General features: G+C 43.8%; 1 protein-coding gene across 6 annotated transcripts in view; it reads right to left on the bottom strand.

The window, feature by feature from the left end:
• The window catches only part of LOC111242855 (band 7 protein AGAP004871-like), a 115298-nt gene that overhangs the window by 47180 nt on the left and 47616 nt on the right, over positions 1 to 20502 (bottom strand). For 4 of the 6 annotated variants that reach the window (XM_086978111.1, XM_086978113.1, XM_086978114.1 and 1 more), the window contains 2 exons: positions 15393 to 15644; positions 4308 to 4478 (listed from right to left, as the gene is read on the bottom strand). In XM_086978111.1, the coding sequence (XP_086834237.1) occupies positions 4308 to 4478; positions 15393 to 15644 (423 nt within the window). Of the gene's footprint in view, positions 1 to 4307; positions 4479 to 15392; positions 15645 to 16899; positions 16928 to 19009; positions 19139 to 20502 lie in introns of those variants that run through there. The other 2 variants (XM_022787753.2, XM_022787749.2) reach the window with 2 other exon arrangements.

Genomic DNA, 20502 nt, shown 5'->3' with positions numbered 1-20502 from the left:
CTTGTCTGAATTGTAAGTTTTTTTTTCTGATTGGCGGCTCCTCGTATACTCAGCCTACTCATAACCGAGTCCATGAATTATATCAAGGCGGTTGTCTGTGGGCTATATTGACAGATGAAAAAATGGCAAGTAACAGCAATATTGCCGTTAGGCATCTTTCTGGGTTTTATCGCCGTTGCTTTTGTTATTGTTTTAACGGTGTTGCTGCTCTCTGCGCTACTGGTGGCGCTGCTGTAGGAACAGGCTGACGCTACGATATAAGCTATACAAGCGAGCAAGCAACATGGCCAAGCTAGGCCATACTAGGACCCCGCAGGCTAGCAGTGAGGCGGGAAGCGTAACAAGGAAGTGAAAAAAGAGGTAGAGGCAACGGAAAGGAAGTAATTTTCTGGATAACGCCATGCGCTTCTTACACTTTCTTGCTGAACGAATGAATGATGCGACACTGTCACCCCTCAGAGCCCCCGTCGTTTGGGCTTAATATACAGAAAAAAGAAATATACAATAGGAACATGTCTGCGAAATGCTGGCTAGTCTTTCCTTGCCTCTTTGCTCCATCGTTTTCCTACAGTCTGCCGCGGTAACAGACGTTCAGTTCTTAGTGATTGCATTCTAGCAGTCTCACTGTAAACCTCGCTTGGTGACCTTCGTCCTCTTTTCCACCTTTTCGCCCTTTCCCTACAGTCATAGAAGGCGATGATGCTCGAGGGTGCTCGACAGACCCCTCTGCTAACGCTGATGCTACTGCCGCTGACCTTCTGTACGTGCATCGCGGCATTCTCTCATTATGGTGCTTCTACTGCTGAGTAGCATCAATGACTAGAGTAGCATTGATAATACATTCATAAATTAAAGCTGCCGAGACGATAGCAATAGTAGCAGCGGCAACAGTAACACTTGCTTCCTGCATCCAAGGAGTGACACCGCGAAGCGGGCGAAAAAAAGCTCTAATAAAGTGAGGATAAGCAACCGGAAAACGGGAACTTACCCCCATCCCCCTCGACGAAGTGGGTTGAGTTCAATTTCTTCCCCGTCGATAGAGAAACTACCGTTCCCAGCAGTAGCAGCCGGCGCTGCTTAGTACGGTTATTGCTGGCTCCTTAATGCGCAACAATGCAAAGCGGACTGGCTTAATTGGCTGTTTGGAGAAAAAGTGTGATGGACAAGGAAGGTCATCGATCTACAAAAGCGTAAAACTTACACGTACACTTTTCTGTCGAAGACAAAAGCTAAAACACATAGATAGTCATAAAATGAAAACGGTTTTGCATTTTTTGCAATTCCCTGCTATTAAAAGGAGGAGAAAAAGATGGTGATCGGTAAAGCGGTAAATACTGAAACGGGTCGAAGTCTATTGTTTTACCAGCCCTTTCTTCAGAGAATTAGTTCGTTAGATTTACTGAGGGTTATAGCTAGTTTGAAACAATTGGCTCGCTGACGGCAGAGATTGTCGCGGTCGTCAAAAATAACAAGAGCTATATAGATGTCTGCGTATATATATATATATGCATGCTCGGATTGCTACAGAAGAGCATAGATACAGAAGAGATGGGACCGACTCTACTAATAGCAGTGTTATACAAAACTCGAGCGGAGAGAAGCTGGCGGAGCATAGGTTGGTGTAAGATTATTTCGTGAGGGAATGATGTAAGAGACAGAAATTCGTCTCGTATGTTATTCTCATTCGAGGAATATATCCTTTGCGCACAAATACTTCTGCAAAAGTATAACAATAGTAAATGGCAATAATTAAATCGGAAACGAGTAAGACTACTTTAGTGCTGATAGATGGAACTTAGTGTTTTCAAAACACTGTGGTACTAGCATGTTTGTTTGCAAATCCTAGCAGTATAAGAGGTAATCTATCGTTTTTAATCCCACACAGTAACGAAACAGTGCATTGAAACTACCGGAGACTGTATTTTTCTTGCTGATCGTACCCAAAAGTTCTTCCGACATTACTATAAAAAGGAGGGTTGCGATTCGGGATAAACATGCCCACATCACTACAAAAAAAGGGCTGAAATTGGGCGTAAACATACCCATTTGCATGCTGAGAACCGACCGTCTATGGTAATGCTTGATGGTTCTGTTAGACGTAGCGGCCGCACCACTTGTTTTAGGTGAACGTTTATGGATCTAGTTTTTCAATAGTTTATTATTTAGTATTTTTTCTAATGATATCTGGGCTGTAGGTACCATCACACGTATTCGTGGCACACAATTTTTTTTTATTTTTGAATAGCCTACTTTATACGAATATCAATAGGTGGCCGGATAGTGGTAAAGCTTGTGTGTCAATTTGTAACCCATAAAATCCCAAATGCAGTGTCTAGCTGATATTCGCTGATCCTTCTAAGGACGTAGGGTTTACACTGACAACGCTGCCAATGTTAGACAGAATCCGGCGTCTCAACATCTTTCATTTGAATTTTGCCTTATCTCATTGCAGGTTGCAAGCTTATTAATAAGCGTGCGTAGAGACGCCCAAATGTATGTATATATATATAGCGAAAGTCATTGGTCGGAGACTGACAATATATTGATCAGAACCTTTATAGTTTAACTTCGTCTAAACTAGCAGCTATATATTGTTTAAATTGACCATAGCACTCGGTTATCCCTAGCAGCTATGCTGCTCCCACACAGCATTTGCATATCTCTCGCTTGATTGCGCCTTTCGCAGTAACCAATGGTCTTGCACCTTTGTCACAACGTTTTCCGGCTGGCCACCTATCTAACCGTCTCTACAATCCTTCAATAATCCTAGAGTCTCCGCACTTCGTTCATTGTTGTAATACGTCCTCAACATCGTCCTCCTGCAACCTTTACGGTCTGGATCTAATAACTTTGTAGGTCATATGACGGCTGATTCCCCGCAGGGCACACGTCTGGTCTCTATTGTCGGTCAAGCCTTTTCCCATCGGAACTAACCCTTCATTGTTTAGTCCCTTTTACATCCTTTGCTTTGAGGTTGGTGATTACGTAGACCGTGGTTTGACTATCCTAACGAGAGTGGCCTGCCTCTTGCGGCAGCCGTGGACTTCCCGTTCCTGGCCCGGTCTTCGAATAGCCGGTCTGTGTCCAGGTTTTGTCGTTTAGCTGCTTCAATACTTTTAACCGAACACGGGTTCCATCGTTGCCACCAACTTGTCAAGACCTACGCTGCTGATCCGAGACTGACGTTACATCTGATAGCAGTTGCAGCTTTTATACCTTAACCACGTCCGAAATAGCTGCTGTTTCTTGTTCGGATTCTTTACCCTCTCTCTCTTTCTATATATATATATATATATTTTTTTTTTTCTTTGTCGAATGAGGTACACTAAAATTTGTTCCTGATGTATTGCAGTGGTGTCGGACATCCTTCATGCGATACCAAAACCAAGCGTAAGCGTAAACGTAGCGAAACGTCGCTGAAATGCAGGTCGCAATCAAGCGTACACCTTAGAGAAACTATTAACGTTACAGGCGTTCATCTGCCTGTCTTTCATGTCGCCAGAGTGCGCGTACCAATGTAAATGTGTATATGACCCTTTCCAAGGATTGACTCTTTTCTCAATTTTCTCTCCAACCTATACCTTGTCATAGCTGGTACATAGTAGAAAACTACGTATTTCTGTCATAAGCTGCCAAACCCAGGCGACATACATACGCAGACTGTAAATAATAAATTAATCATACTAAGCGACTATCTGTGCCCGAAATCGGAAAGGTATCAGCGGAAAGCCTGCTGTCCGTTCGACCGAAGAGCTCTATTCTTGGCTTTTCTAAAGAAAAAACCGTTTAGCGCGCATTGTTTAAAGGGTCCTACTTGCGTAGAAAAGCTTCCCATTTATGACAGACTGTGGTATAATTTGGTACCAATATAGCGAATTGAATAGAAGTAAGCTAGCTGCGATTTTTTTTTTGGTAGTAGCAGTAGTTGTAGTTGTAGAAGAATATTACCAGTTTACGACTAAGCTTAGCAGACAAACAAGCAGTAACGGCTCGTTTGTTTACTAAACTTAAGCACACATAGAATATTCTATGTTTGAAACCGGGCGTAGACACTTAATTTTCACAATGGGAGCCAGTAATGCAATACCGAATGTAACATCCTGAAATAACTATTATAATAGTACCTGTAGAAGGCAGGTCTGAAGCAATATATAACCCGTCTGGTAACACTGAACGTAACAGCCTAGTTTTGTTTAGCAGAAGGTAGGGCAATATTATCTAAGAAAAAGCTTTATGCTCATCAATACATTTGGTTTGTACTGTAGCTAAAAGCACGAGGTCTTTCAGGCCTTAAAAAGCTTACATACCTGGTCCTTTGGCGCCTCCTTGAAGTAGGCGACCTAGTCGAAAGATGACGGCTCGCTCGTACTCCTGCACGATCTTGATACACAGACATAGCGAAAATGGGAACGTCGCCCCGATCACAAGTATCGAGAACACCGTTAAGATTTTTGTACAGTATCCCGTACTATTTGAGGCTGAAAGCAAGCGGAAAGGTACGGACGATTAATGTATGTGGAACAATGCTTGAAGGATCCAAAAGGTTTTCTGCTTCTGTTCAAAATTTACGAGCCCTAATACGCAGACATGAACACCCGATTTAAACTTGGGTAATTTTTTGTATCTGCATCTGACTTATTTTATTTGATGAACACTCGTGGATTTTCAAAACCTCTGTTTTGCCCAGTCAGTCTGAAACAGAGATCTGTTACGGATAGATATGTAGTGATACGGTATATACATAGCAATCTCCAAATGCTACAGCCAGAGACTTAACGTCATACCGACCTGTGGGCGCAGTCATTTGCTTTTATGTTTATTAAAAATCGGTCGGCTAAGTTAAAAAAAAAAAGAGTCGGCTACATGTATTCTCCTATTTCGTTGACCCTATTGAAGCATCGAACGCAGTGAACTAAACACTTTGGCATTCTTGTGTGTAGCGATATAACATATCGTGCTAAATGATATGACTCGTATCAGAAATGATCTATGGAGTAAATGTACCTATAACTTCGACTAAAGAAACACACCGATCTATTATAAAACATAAAAGCCGTTCTTTTCACAAGCTTAGTTGTTTTATTATAGATCGATGTGTGTACCATCATTACCTATGATTTCTTGCCGTTCCGATGGTAACTTATTTACATCGCTGTTATAGAAGTTTAACGTAACAATGTCAATTCCGACACCATGATGCGAAGTGTTTTGCATCATTTTCTTCGACTGTTGAAAACATAGCTGAGACGCAATTGACAAACCATGGCGCTCGGATGATTTATACGCACATTGGACCACTAAGCTAGACAATATAAAGTTATTTTCGAGCCACTTATGTGACCCGATATAAATATCGTAGAGGGTCAATTTCTCCTAACAAATCACGATTTGGTAAAATTATGAGACGTTGTATCCTCGCACGACAACTATCAATTCTCCCGCATAAGGAGTTTGTCACTCAAGTTAAAAATCTCCTGTTCCGGTTTTTTGGAGCTAACGGCTTACGGTACTTACGGTAATGATAGAACTTGTACGTTTATAGGACGAGCTACCTCGACGATCATTTCAATATTAACTAATAGTTGTAAATTACTAAAAAATTGAATATTCTAATTTTATATGGTTCACCATAGCTTACGTGTCAAAGGTCTAAAGGATAATATGTGAGCGAACGGTCTTAGATTTCGAATAGTACAAGCGCACCTTAAAAGCTGCAAATAGGTGTTACAAAATGTGACACCGCTATAAAATGGCGTTATCATAAGATATGAGATTAGTACTTGGTACACTTCACAGTGAACGGAAAGTTATATTGTTTAGCATGGCAGACGCAGGGACCCCGTTATAGTACATTACCCAAGGGCTGCGGCAGAATTATCAAACATCATTAAGCCGCTCCCAATATCATTATGCGGTAATAGAAGAAGTACGCAGAAAAAGGGGCAGACAAGTGCATGAGGGGCTTCACTGAATACGATGCGCGCTGTTGCTACCAACACTGGCCTATACCAAGGCTATAAGAGGGCAATACCGAAAGTAGGTGATGAGCATGCCTGCTCCTGTTCAATCCCTCTTTTTTTTTTCTCTACGGCATCATTGTCACATCATGTTCGAATAGTCTAACGTATCCCGTTCCACGCCACGCCGTCGTACGGACGTGTTTATTTCTACTATCTTTTAGGAGAAATTGCAAAGGATTCCATGCAATAATCGATAATGCGGTAATATCATTATTGCTCGTCGCGCGCCTCACTGTCCCCCATTGTTTCCATCCTGTCCATTGTACGTTCCTCAACATCAGATTGTTCCATAGGGTCTAAGCATCTGGAGATGGTGCCACCGAAAGTATCCACCGTGCGGCATGAACACAAAGTGGGATGGAAGAATGGGAGCGAAAGCGGAAGCGCCTGAAGGGACGAGGGGGAGGCAACTGCATACAAAACTACCAGCATCCGTGGTAAGTAGGACACCTTAGATGGGAGAAGCTCTTCACATACGGAAGCCTATCCGGAGACGCACTATCTAACCCGCTGAAGAAATGAACCGGATAAGGCTTTGGATGCTGTATTCTCCTACCATTGAACCCGAAAGGAAGTGTGGGCCACCTGCGTCCTGCGCGACCGCTGAGCCCGATCGGCTGGTTGTCTAACTCTATGAATGGATGGATGGATGGAATGGATATCTGGTTTCCATCGAGCCATCGGAGGTAAAAACGGGTGGCTAGCTAGTGGGCTCAACATTATTGCTGGGACTCGTCCGTCCTTCTTTGATCTCCATTCAATACGATGGCTCGGCCTCGGATTCAGTCCGCTACCGGGACTTCGTAATACCCTGCATCCCGATTCGTTAACCATCAACGGCTTCTTTCTAGCCTAGCTGACGTTGCTTGTCGTTATATTGAGCTCGGTCGAACTGGGTTGATTTGGTAACAGCGATGGTCCCGCTCTTTCCAACTGCAGACAGTTAGCATAGAACTACGACGAATTTCGTCAGTATCACTCGCAACGTCGAACCAACAAGCGATGAGGTCAATCAATGAACGAGAAGCTGACTGTGCACGAGAATTGTAACACGTCATTAATACTTAATTTTAGTGGGCTCTACACTGTGTACATAAGAGACTACAAGCAGAGTTACTGAATAGTAAAAAGACAAAAAACGCTTCGAATGCCCCGGAGAACCCACCATAATATCAAGTTTGTAAGAAAGTCATTTTGGCAGTTGTCGGTCTCGTTGCTAATTGTAAATTTCATCTGGCCGTTCTGTTAACACGCTACTTTATTAGGTTATCACGCTAAGATTTTTTATATTTTTCGTAGTTGCGTTCGTGGTAGTGTTCTGTGCGATTAAATAATGAAGAACCGTGTTCCGTAAAAATTCGACCGAGTCACCTAAAGGACTTTCAGGAAAAAGAATTAGTTGCACCAGTATCACGAATAGCTTGCATGTACTGTTTATATATTTAAAGCCACAATGTAGATCCCAAATGAAATTGCCATTGTTAATCTATCTGTCGTTGCGTAGCAGATACCTTCTGTATGAGGCCAGAATTGGCAATAAACATAAAATAAGGCCCAGATAAGCGTTAACATGGACAGCTCATAAGACCGAGTGTAATTTGAAAGTAGTACTCAATTATGAATTCCGGAAATACATTGAGAAGATTACTGCAGACTACAACTCAACTCAACTCAACAAGTCAAACCAAACAAATTGAAAATAATAATTCCTTGGAGAGATAAGGAGTCAGGTGATTGTTCTGTTACATGGGCCTCCACCAGACTAAGCAGACCCGAAACATTCTTTTGCGCCTTAGACTGAAACTCCTCTGTGCTCGATCTACAGCCAGAGCCTGGTTCTATCAGATCCCAAGTTAAGACCTATCCGGATTTATATAGAACGGCTCAGCAAACAAACGATTTGAAGTAAAAGCTGACATTCGAAATTAACGACAATAAAACATTGCCTCTCCAAATGCTTCCTTTATTAGTTAAGGGATTCGTCTAATCTTCAAAAGTGAAGAACTATCAGTGAAGGCCAAATCAATGATTTTTGTAGGCAAGGTCCAGGAAAATCGCCTTGGCCCGGGACATCATTGGGTTGGCCTTTCCCGGCTAGTTCTGCGCTACTAAATCGATCACGTAAGTGGATGCTAGGTCGAGACTTTGACCGTATACAGCCCGATGCTTTTTCATTTGGTAACGATATAAGCACAGCAGTTAGTAGACTAGATTACACCCCTGCTCATTTCGCCTATAGCTCATCAGTTGTGACTTGATTTGCGGCCGATCGACGTGCAGATATAATCTAGCCTTGAATTCTATCGTAAGCTTATCGAGCTAACTACGATAACGGTGCGGCCTGCTCGGGTACCGCCGAGTCGCCAAGCACCCATCTTTCTTTTTTGCGGAACTAAACCGAAAATAGAAAAGTTGCGAATATTTACAAGATACAAATATATCTTTTAGATCAAAAACGGAACAATGGACAAGGAGGCTTGTACTGTGCCAAGTGGCTAGAATGATAGCCGACCAATTTGCGATTAAGCTAATGTAAAATTGATGGGGAAAAACACCACATACGGGACAGTTCAGATATTCATATGTGCTACGAAGAAAACATGACTAGCATCAGAGTGCGTCTCATACCCCCGAGACTAAAAGACTTCACAGCAGAAGCGATATAGAGGTGAGTAATATTCAAGGGGTATCAGAGGTCAGCCACTTTTCAGTCTGACTAATAAGCTGCGACAACTGCCCAATGATGCCATCCCAAGCAATATTCGGCAGTTACTAAGCAGCTGTATGGTAGCCTACTATATTTATTTTGATTGGACGCGATTCAACATTAACTGACAACAACAACTTTGTCAGCGAGGTTTTGCTTTTGGGCAAGTTATTGGTGGACGAGTGCCGCAGTCACGATGAAGAACACTTTGTATTTTACTCACTCTTTTTTGAAAACACCTATGAGGCATATCAATGTAAAGTCTAGTTCATGTTCTCAATTAAGTCCCATACATTCTCTTCTAGCTCTCCAATAGTTATTCCCTGATCCCTGCCAGTATCTGCAGGTCTTTCCAATGTCGTTGTTAGAATGACAGCAAATAGAAAGAACTAGAACGTACACATCGACTACACAGTTTGGTCAAAAGTGATCAGAGTCAACTCTAGTAGCACTGCAAGCGCGGCATACTCTACGAGAGAGTCAATCTGCCAAATAGAAAAGCAATACAAAGCCATGTGATATAGCAAAAAAAAGGAAAGGTAGACTAAAGGTAGGTTAATCCAACTCTGTAGATCTCTATAATAGTTACTGTAGCGCGGTAGTAGTTTCAGGCTTTGCCTAAGTCGCATGTGGTCACACAGGGTAGGCAGCATCACAGACAATGGCTTTAACACAGAACTATCCAGGCAATCGATCAGATTTTTATTTGAATTTTAAATTATCGAAATCTCAAGATTCTACCAGCACACCCTACCAGTTAGTCAGCAGCTCCTTACAATTCAAAGTTAGCTGGCCTAGTTACCCATCGCCTTTGAACCTGAGGCACAGGCGGCCCGCAAGTTAGTCGGCCAACTAAGCAATGTGGCAAACATGCCGACGCTGAGAAAAGCTACAGAGAAAGACGAAAAACGGCAGATGCGAAAGGAACTTCCGAGTAGAGTTGGTCGGTCCTCTTCAATCGTCCCACTCTATTTGAGCACATACGGAAACCGGTGCAAAGGACTTTGGGGCCAAATGTGGGAATAGCACAAAAGTTACGCTACCGAATGTGCGAGGAACAACAGGAATACCACCTGCGGAGATCGGGCCAGAATAGGTTCTGGGCAGACAGAGGGGCCGTACTTCGTCTCCTCGTGTCATTAGGATAGCGCTTGTGCTACCCGTTGTTCGATAGATCGTATTGGTTCCTACAACCGGCAGTCGCCACTCTTTACTACCCGCCTTTCCGCTCGTTGGTTTTTACCTTGCCCTCTCATTTCTGAATTTTCTGTCTGAGCTGTTGGGCGATGTCATCGCTTTTGCATTCCTGCCTGTCGATGAATTCCCGCGTTCATGCGTTTGAAAAGACAGCACCTGTTGCGACACCTGCAGCAAAAACAATAGCAAGCATATCGTGGTCTGTCTGCATTTTCAGCTGCTCCTAGCCTGATAGTGGCAGAGACAAGCAGAATGAGAAGCGGCGAGAGCCGCAAAACAGGATAAGGGACATTGAGAGGAACCTAGAATCGGTAACAGCATAGTCGTGTATGCAGTTTTCAGAGTTGCCTAGTGTGGCGGGAAAGCTGGAAGTCGTGTAGTCGCTACTAGCATTGTCGACATTGGCATCGTCATCTGATAGCTTTCGTGTAGCCGCAATTTCAACGACTTCGACATCCTTTGCCTTCGTTTGACTCCAGTTCCAAATGATGTGCCGGGTAAGGAAGTATCCACGATAACGAAAGCAATAACAACAGCAACGAAAGTGGCGATGATAACGAGAACGACAGCGCGCACACACACAATAAGGACTACATCGACAACAGTAGCAATGCTGATTCTGTCGACATTGAATTTTAGACATTGGCAGAGGCGGCATGATACTCAGTACGTTGAATCACCTATTCCCCATGACTGAACGAAGGGAAAGTCACTAGCAAACGAAAGGAACTATAAACGAAAGTAGACGATATTCCAGCTTGAGCTGTGCGTGATGCTTCGGTGACAACAAAGGAAAGGCAGGCGAGCATAGCAGAAGTAACTGCGACTGAAAGTTCTTTTACGTGTGGAAGGTTAACTTTCGCAAGATAAAGAGGAACAAGGTCGTACAACTAACCGGTGGGGGAATGGAAGAAAGGTGCGTGAACGAGCCGTGGTGAAAGCGAGCTCCAAAGCGTAAGAAAGGAAGGTTAATGGGCTATCGGATATAGGGTAGTGAATGAGGCATGAGTTTGAAAGTAATGACTGCGAAGCAGACGGCACCACTGACGAGAAGTAACTGTGGGTTGTTTGAAGCAGTTTTGGGCCCTAAAGAATGGTAGAAGTGCAGATCTCTCTTTTCCGTTTCTTCATGTTGGACCTGAGCGCAACAATAATTGCAGTAATAAGCAAACCACTTAGTTATAAGTGAGATAATAATGATTTTAGTCAAAATTATACAGCACGGATCTCACCTAGACTTCGTTCTAGTAAAACAAAGCAACCAACAAAATTGTTAGTCACGTGCATAGATTCTCAAAGTTTAAATAGGCTGTTTTTTGCCAGGTCCAGTTGATAATCATAATGCGAACTTTAAAAATCAAGAACCCCATCACCGCAAGCATTGGGCCGTATCATATGCGAGAACCACCTTGTAGCCTGTGTGTCATAACGCATTTTACATGACTTGCACACCCCGGCCATGGTATCTTACTTCTTGCCGTTTGCGTGCCCTTTAGCCACAGTCATCGTGCTACTTCTAATTATCCTTTGCTTTTCTGCTAAGCCTGTTAGAGCTGAGTTTGGGAAAAGCGGTGTTCATTGGCCCAACTAACGGAGTCATAGATTCTATGTCGTGTAAAGATTTTAGCACATACTATGACCCAAAGCGATTCTACGACCTCAGGCACATTGGTGACATCGGCTTCGACGTATAGGTCACCCTTCAAGATTGCAAATGCTGCCTGGACTAGCCTACAACAATATCCTTTCTTGCTGCTACTAACAGATCGTCGTTCGTGATTCGAAAGCTCACTGTTACTGCGGACTTCAGCCCGTCACTGCTTGCTTTTATCTGTACCTTCTTCCTCGCTGCCTCCTATCAATAAAAGGGGCGTAGTCCTCTGAGTTAGGACGTTTGACAAAAACAACCAACCTTTTTGCCTTTGCCGTCGTTGTCGATGGCGGCGATGTTTGCTGCAACCATCTTTGCCACAGGAGGAGACCAATGGGGTAGAACAGCTAGGCTCTGAGCACAGGCGCTCAGCTTTGCCGCGGGGACTTTTCGCACATCGGGCATTATAGTATAAAAGCTCCAACAGTAACCACCGTATATCGTGGAACGTTAGCAGTGGCATGAATGGGGGTGGCGTGGCCAAGCACGTATCGCCAGAGGTACGGAAAATGTATACACAAAGTTGGCTAACGCGGACTCGGTAAAATAAAACGGTCCGTAACAGCGACAACAACAAAGTAACAGGCAAAGCCTAGAAAGGCTGAACTTCCAGTGTAGGCCGGTGTATGGGAAGAAAGAAACGTCTGTACTTTGGACGAGGAAAAGCTACATCGCCAGTAGCAGTAGCGGACGGGTTTTCCCGTCACCGTGCTTTAGATTGAAAACTTACTTTGCCCTCCACCGTAACAGGGCTACCGTCATCATTAGAAGCAAAAGCGAACTAGCCGTAGGTAATAGTCTGCAGTGACTCATGGAGTTCGTTGACGGCCTGGCTTCACTTCGCTGATCTTAAGTAACTTTCAAGCTAAATTTATCTACGTAGATAACTCGAAGTTCACATGAGAACGGTCACAACAGCCAAAGGAACTCTTGACTGAAACACATCTGATTTGTGAAAAATATTTTGATGCTTGATTCGAGTGTAGAGGTCTGCTGGCCCGACATTTTCTCGTCAACTGTGCGGCTCATGCAAACAGCACGACACCTTTAATTTGCTTCCTCGATGGAGAAGGTCGGTCATTCGGGCTGCTTAAAATGATCCCGACCGTAATACGCGGTATATCTAATCTGTTTGATCATACACCAACTATTTAAGAAGCGTGTTCAGTTCAGCGCATATGCTGAAGGTAGCATAACTCCTTGCCCGTATTTCAGCGAGCTACTAAAGTGATAGCTTCAAGAAAAGGTACTGCTCCTTTCTTTGAAAGGAAGTCTTTCTCAGATTTTTAGATTAAAGATGGGCTAAGTCACTAAACTAAGCTCTATGTTATGGCCGTCAGGCCAGACTAACCTAACGCAGACCGAAAAATCCGTACATTGAGATTTGAAACCGGTTCGATTCTTCGGCCCCATCCGCCCACCCAGATGTAACATCGTTTTGGATCCTGTCTGTGACTCACTGCTGGCTACGCGGGTCCAACCGCACAGTCCGAATGTGGTCCTTTCTTCCATAATGAATCCAGCGAATACCTAAGGGTTTCTTTAGTGGGAGCTTTTGTTGCGTCGCTGTCTGGCCGGTTTGCTATGCCCAAATAGTTCTTGCTTTTCCCAATGCCGCTTTGGCATCGCACTGAATCACTGGTTTCATTCTTTTTCGTGAGGAGCTATTTGTCGTTGTTGTTTTATCGGCAGTTGCTGGTGACCTCCGCGGCAAATGGGATGGTAGCAATAAAAGCAGCTGCAGCTGGAGGCCATCTCTCAAAAACAAACTTATATGCTTCGACACTCACATTTAACTACTTACCCTATCCAAATAAATAGTACACTTGACATAAACATATTGAGCTCCTACAATGTTTCGTTAACAATAATATTAGCCACTTGTAAAGTCAATATATTTGATAACAGCGTGGCCCCTTTCTGGCAAAGACAGTTGCGTTCGCTTGTTCTAACTCACTCCCGGTCGTTAGGATGCTCCCCCAGAAGTCTTTGCCCCTGCCTTGTCCCGTCTGCATGCTCCTAAAGCTATCCAAAAAACGTTACCTCAGGGACTAAGAGAAAACAGTGAATTGTTCTGTTGAAAAAATGTTGATCGCAGTTGTCCTTAGTCGTCGGCACAGTTGTGCACGAGCGTGCGCAATGCGGGTCGCAGACAACGAGCTACCGCATATCTCTCTAAACACACTTCATCGCTAATTAATACTGGCACTCTGATGATCTTCGTACCCGACAACGATTGTGCGACCGGTGGATGCTTAGTACGAATTGGCAGATAGCCCGGAAGAGAGCGCACTTATCAAGGCCGAATCGGTCCAACTGGGTCACCAAGATGGAAGTTTTTCCTGAATACACGTGCAGGTTTGTGTCAGGCGGTGTGACGAAGCGGAGCCGCTTACATGGTTTCACACATAAGCTTGTTTGTGACGAGATTATTATTCGCATTCCTGAGCCGGCGAAGTAATAGAGGAATTGCGTTATATTGTTTTAGCTGGCGACAACAGTGGCGTCCCCGCTAGTGCCACCGCCTACTTCACAACGGCGGCGAACCGTTGTTCACTTAATTACATTAGATGTCAGCTGGTTAGGATTTATTAACGACCTCCGTTTCGGTTTATCCATTTGGTATTTTACCGGTTCTTTTGCGTTTCCTTTAACCGAATACTATGTTAAATTTGATATGCGTTAAATCTAGGCGAAGGGGAACAGCACCGCTTTTCGTTTCGTATATCGAGACCAGGCCAAGCTAATCAACTTAGGACAACGAGAGCAACGATGGCGGCTAGTTGTGGAGCCGTCAAATGCATCCAACTTGGAAAGTGTGCTCGAAGCAGAAGGAGGAGAGGATTCAATTGTGTATAGCCTACTGTTTCCGTTGGATTGTACAGAGGTTGACTTGTCTTGCGAACGAAGCATTTCGCCATTGCTGCTGTTCACTCAAGATACGCGGCGGAAACCTTTGATCGACATCTACGACAAGCTGACGTACCAGATGTCGGCTGGTCGGTAGCCATGCGGCGGGTACTGTAGAACTCCTTTTAGCGTTCCTCGTCTATTTCTGGTAGCCAGAACAATAGCGGATTATGTACCAACGTGTAGTTCTACCTGAGTGTCTCTCAATGAAATCATGCTGCTCGATGGGTGCGTCGTTCAAAGTGTACATAGATAAGCAGTCAGCGTTAGCGAGCGTCGGAAATGAGGCAGAACTTAAAATGTGTTCGGATTTAGGGAGAAATGTGAGAGAAATACCCAACACGCTTGCCCATAGTTCTGCCAGCAGGTCAACGAGGCGTGCAATCCATCGTTAAAAGGTATTACTACGACTCCATTGCACTATGTACCATTATAATTAGAAGGGCCCAAGTGTTGTATGGAAGTGACCCAAGTGAATATTTCATTTAAACATAGGCGGCAGCACATCGCATGGGCAGAAAGGTATATCTTCTGTGCCTATAGAAGAAATTTAATAATTTTCATAATAACATTATATCACACAATACGTTACACCTTTATAATTGGATTACGTTATAAACGACGACATTGGTGCTTGTTGCGATAATCTAGATCACCAAACAATAAGCAAAAATTCGATAAAGCAAGTGATGCTCGGGTCGTACACTCTGTGTGACCCGATGTCAGATTAATATGTGTTGGTGGAGTATTGCTTGTAAACAGTGTCTAGCGCGTATGATCTGCATGGGTCAACAAAATCATCATCACCGCGTTGCCGCAGTCGCAAGCTGATAATCTCACTGCTAGGTGCTGACATATATCTATATACACATATCTAGCGTAATATTTGCTACCTGTAGGTACTTACCACCAGGGTCCTTGCCACCGACATTGTAGCCCGTGCGAAAGTGTGCTGCGGGCGGAAAGGCAGCGGGCGGTGGGGGATGCACGGTGGATGAGTGCTGCGAGATGTCTTTGCCCGATGGGGGCGGCGACGCCGGGTGCGACGTGTCCATTGCTATGCCTCCGACTACGAGCTCACACTCCTTTGTTAGGGAGCAGCCCGACGCGCCAGAAGACCCCGACGACCCGCTTCTTGACGCTGCGAGAAGGCAGACCCCTGAAGAGCCATATTGGAACGAAATGAAACGGAATCCACCGAAACGTAAGTAACAGGATGGCGTGGCATAGCCGTATATTGTAAGTATAAGTCGCAAAGTAAGCGACGTTTTGCGAGATGTATCAACGCGAATATGTAAGTAGGTAAGAGGAACAACATAGAAGAATGGGAACTCCCCTTCCCTTTGCAGCAGATGAGACAGTTCTATTATTAGGGGAAACGCGTGGAGCCATTGAGTCGTATTGTGCGTTTCAATTATACGGCTACCCCTTCAATTGGAGGAGACTTCCCACGAATATCGTGACTAGTGCTAATGTTTATGGAGGGAGGGCCGTGATAATGGCAGAGTTAATGAGGAATTCGTCTGGCTATGTTTGCCGATACGATTGCCTAGATATACTAATTCTACCGACGTGTGCTTGATTCACTGTTGCCGTCAGCAATGACGTTACGATAATTGCACCTGCTAAAAAAAACCGTCACTTCATGGGATGATGATCAATATCATTCTTTACTGGACTCAAGCGAGAGGCACGATGTTCTATTGACGCTACCCAACACGGCCATCACAACACAGGCTGATCGGTTTGTACGTCGATAGCAAGCTATAAGTAAGCTTTGTCGTAGTTATTATCCTAATATAAGCTAGGGATAATTTTTTAGGTTGACTTGACATGCTTGCGTAAGGTAGAAGCAGATAGCGCCAAAGTCGCAATTTGATTATACTTCGGCCCAGTGGTGGTGCTACCCATAGCTGATAATGGCCTAATGGTTTGTTTTAGCTGTTCAGCTTTACTGGACGGAATGAGCAATTGAATGCAGTAACAGCATTAAGGTTAATGTGATAAAAGGTCCTTGATAGCTATAACATAGCATGTAGCTCCCATAAGAGTAAGCGGGATGCGACGAATAATAAATGGGATCCATGTTACGCTTCTAGTCACATAACGATAAAATTATTTCAGTAATGGCGTACTCTGTTTAGATTTGGACGAATATAGCTCGTTGGAAAAGCGGAAAATCTTTAGGGATACCCGAAGATGCCGCCCAAGCATCTAGGATCCGGACCTCTGCGTGTAACACTAACTCATATTGAAATCTACTTAGATTGAGAAAACGGGCTGTCGTTTCAACGTGCTCATTGTTTGTACTCACGTTGCGACATTCGGAAATAGTAGCAATGGCTATACAAAGTCAGCAGGTAAAGTTTCAGATTTGAAATTGTGCCTTGCTAACGCAGACGGCCCCCAAATACCTTCAAATGGCATCGCGAGTAGTCTATGGGGTCGGGCAGTGTCGGATCAAGCCTGGGTCAATTCTGATCTTCGGTCCTGTCAGTCATAAAGGAAGCTGAAACAATAATAACTTTCATAACAGTTAGTTTCTTCCGGATAACCCGTTTCATGAACCGACTGTGTTTAGAATAAAGAACGAGCGAATGTCTATCAATTCTGTTCGAGAAAGAGGGTAACACTCCCGCTGCTACCGTTATTGTGCCGCTGTCGTTGTGAGCGTCACATCGCACCAGCAGACCAACCCTCCAGAACTGAGCGGTGCGACGTAAATCTTCAAACAAGAGCATAGTGGCAGCTGTCAAGTATAAAGGCCGAGTGCCAATGGTCCGCTGGAATGCGGTATAGTGGTCGAGTGTTAGACAACAGCGGCTCCCACGCATTTTTAACGCCACGGAAGCAATTTTCTTGATCTGAATTTTTAGTTTCGCACAGCTGCTTAATAGAGTCGATCGGCTGAGGTTAAAAAATGTGAATTACTTTTCCTTCGCCGAAGATACGCGGTCAAGTTGTCCTGAAGCAATACCATCTTGTCTAGATGACTGGCTGCTGCCTGAATATGGACACAATTGACGGAGGATTTAGTCAGGGCCAGCTAACACCGCAAGGACGAGCGGGCCCTTAAACGGCGTCAAAGCGCTGTGATATCGGAAAGGAAAACAGTTTTGTCATACTTCCAGGTCTAAGAGCATATGCAGTCTGTTTTTTGTGCTTTATCTCCTTTTTTTCGATTTTCTTATGCGTTTTTCCCCTAAATCGCGTTGCATTCTGCTTTTTTTTTAATCCACTGCGTCATTATGTGTCGCCGAAACAGTTTTGTTAGAACGGCCTCGCTGAATAGAATTACTACCACTATTACCACAGAAATAAGCACTATTCTTCATGCCACGATTTCCTGTAGATAGCATTAGCCGATGCATACCCAATGCTTTCGAATTTACCTCCAGCGCGTGCAAGACACTTATGCCCATAACGAATATACCTCCATTCATTATACTATCTGGGATAACCTAGCGATCTGGGAGCAGTTTAACGGTCCCAATGTACGAATGAGGTATTAGTCTTTCAAAATGCCTCAGAATAACTCTTGTGGAAAATATAGTAAGGGTAATATCGAGGATTCAATTTCTAGCCGAAACCGTTAAGCTATTGCTCACCCTTTACCAGCAAACCCAACGTCAACAATGATTGTTCAAATTCGTTGCCCTTATGCCTTATTCGTTCCCTTCACTGGCATGGTGTCTAGTAGCTTCAAGCAAGTAACCATGTTTAATTACCAGGGTACTGAAAGTCGACAGCAAAGGACAAGGGGTATTCCTTCGATAAAGCCTTATTCAGTAAATTGCCTAATATCGTACGACCGAGGCTTTCGCGGTTTAAGAACTAAAAGCCTATGATTACAATTGAGACCAGAATTGATGAGTGCACACTTTTTCCTAAATAAGTCTAATGCGGCGCGGTTTTTGAAATCCTATCCTCTTTCTTTTCTTCTTGTATGCTCCCATCCAAGTAACTGCAAATCTGTAGTTTTTGCCGGTTTGGTAAAGTGGCGTGAACACTAGCAGCGGGTCCAGACATCTAAATGGAGATCCTGCTTTAACGAAGCATTTAGCGGCCATTTCGGGTTGACGCTAGTATACATTAGATACTGAATGGTAGACATCGAGCCCGTTGCTGATAAAGCAGAGGCTGCGATTTGGTCACCTATCTGTCAATGTATAATAATCTCGGCCGTGTTACTGTTACCAATATTTCCGGATTATATCTTTGACGCTCGCTTATGCTGGTCGGCAACGAATTCGGCGCATAGTCGGTAGACTAACTTTCCTTTTTCTCACCGTACCTGTTGGTGAACCCATAGCTGATGTGATCATGCTGCAGTCGGCTTGGCACGTGGAAAAAGAAAAGTGTATGAACGTAAGGGTATTCAAAAGAGAGTAAGTTGGAGGCATTTAGAGGAAAGGCGACATGGCGCTGGATAAGAAAAGCTAGCAGGTATCAATTCTACTAGGCGCAGTAGAGCTGTTAGGAGGGAGCAAGGACTCGTAGGCTGTACTGACCGCGTCGACTTACCGCATCTCGGAAGAGATTTGAGCAACAAACGTTCTTCTCTTGTGGTGGAGTGGGTGGCAGGCGCCGCGCTCCTTCGCCTCCGCCTGACCCGAGAATGATGATGGTGCGTTGTTCGTCGAGGTTCATGTCCTAGTTTACACCAAGCGATAAACAGCGATAGGTGTAATCTGACGAAGAACAGGGAATCGAGTAACAAATACGACCGAAAACGAAGGGGGGCAGAAAGGTTTTGACGAATGACATCCCTCGAGTTCCGGACCCTGCCAGCGACAACCTCAACCTAGACCATCTAAATCAAACATATATTCTGTGTCCGTTTTGCCACCCTCACAAAACAGTAGCTTTGTCCCAGCTCAGCCACAGCGTAAATTCATAGATCATCGCCCACAGTTGCTCGACAGAAGACAGACGCCATGATAACCTATGGGCTAACCACGAGCTAGATGCCTGTATACGGGATTTTTTTTACGCTTTTACATACACGTTGCTGCCACCCTGAGACAGTCTATAGTAAACAAATAAGCAGAGATGGATAGATGGGTCTAGGTGAATCAGTGTAATGGGATGTCATATTGTACTTGACATATCTACTCTGGAGTTACCAATTCTCATTATAGTTGTACTGCTGATAACGCCGAAGACCAGAGGCAAATAGGCAATGAGCTTCTTATAACGATTACGCAAAGGTCACACTTTTTTCCACTATACGCTAATGCTATCATCTGTTACTAAGCAAGCACAGCACTTCCGCACGAGCTAACGAGAGAATCCTTATGTTCAATTGGTAAAACTAGCGTCATTGGCATGGTTTAAACAAAGAATAGTTTTTCTTTCAAAATCATCAGGAGGTAGCAAGAAACATCAGATTTTGCTCCTTGAGCAAAACGAGCAGCATGAGTTGCCTCTTTTCCCATCAAATCCTTCTTGACAAAATAAACTTTTAGAAACTATTGTTTAGGTATTATATTAAAGATATTCAAAGTTTCTCTTTTTGGTTAGTTTTTGCCTTTTATCTATTTTGTGTACTAACTTACGTATCTTCAACTTTAACACGCTTCACACTTTTTACATTTGAAGAGGTAAATGATGGATAGCAAAAATGTTTAGATGATCCAAACAATGAGCTGGTGCCGAAAAAGTTTGCCGTATAGACTTCCCGTTCCCTACACTTTAATACACGTTTGAAGGCCCATATCAATCAATTTCTTGCTGGTGCCCCACTCCGTTCAACTGGCGTTACATGCTCCGCACATAACAACTAAACTTACCTGCTGTCGTGAATTATGCTCATCAGCGAGGCTATTAGAAAAAGTCACCAAGGTCGACAAGTTTTTAAATATGTACAATATATATATATATATATATAACTCTTCAGCTTAAATTATCGCCTTAATTTGTTTAAACAGTTTTGAAACTCCATTATCAACGTATCTCTAAGGTAAGTTTTTCTTAATACACTCTTCAACGTGTTCAATCCCTATTTCCTTTGGGAT

This window comes from Varroa destructor, unplaced genomic scaffold (assembly GCF_002443255.2).
Source record: "Varroa destructor unplaced genomic scaffold, Vdes_3.0 BEIS01000001.1, whole genome shotgun sequence".
NCBI classification, from domain to species: domain Eukaryota; kingdom Metazoa; phylum Arthropoda; class Arachnida; order Mesostigmata; family Varroidae; genus Varroa; species Varroa destructor.
Note: the sequence above shows the minus strand (reverse complement) of the source record. Positions and strands in the feature narration are given on the sequence as shown.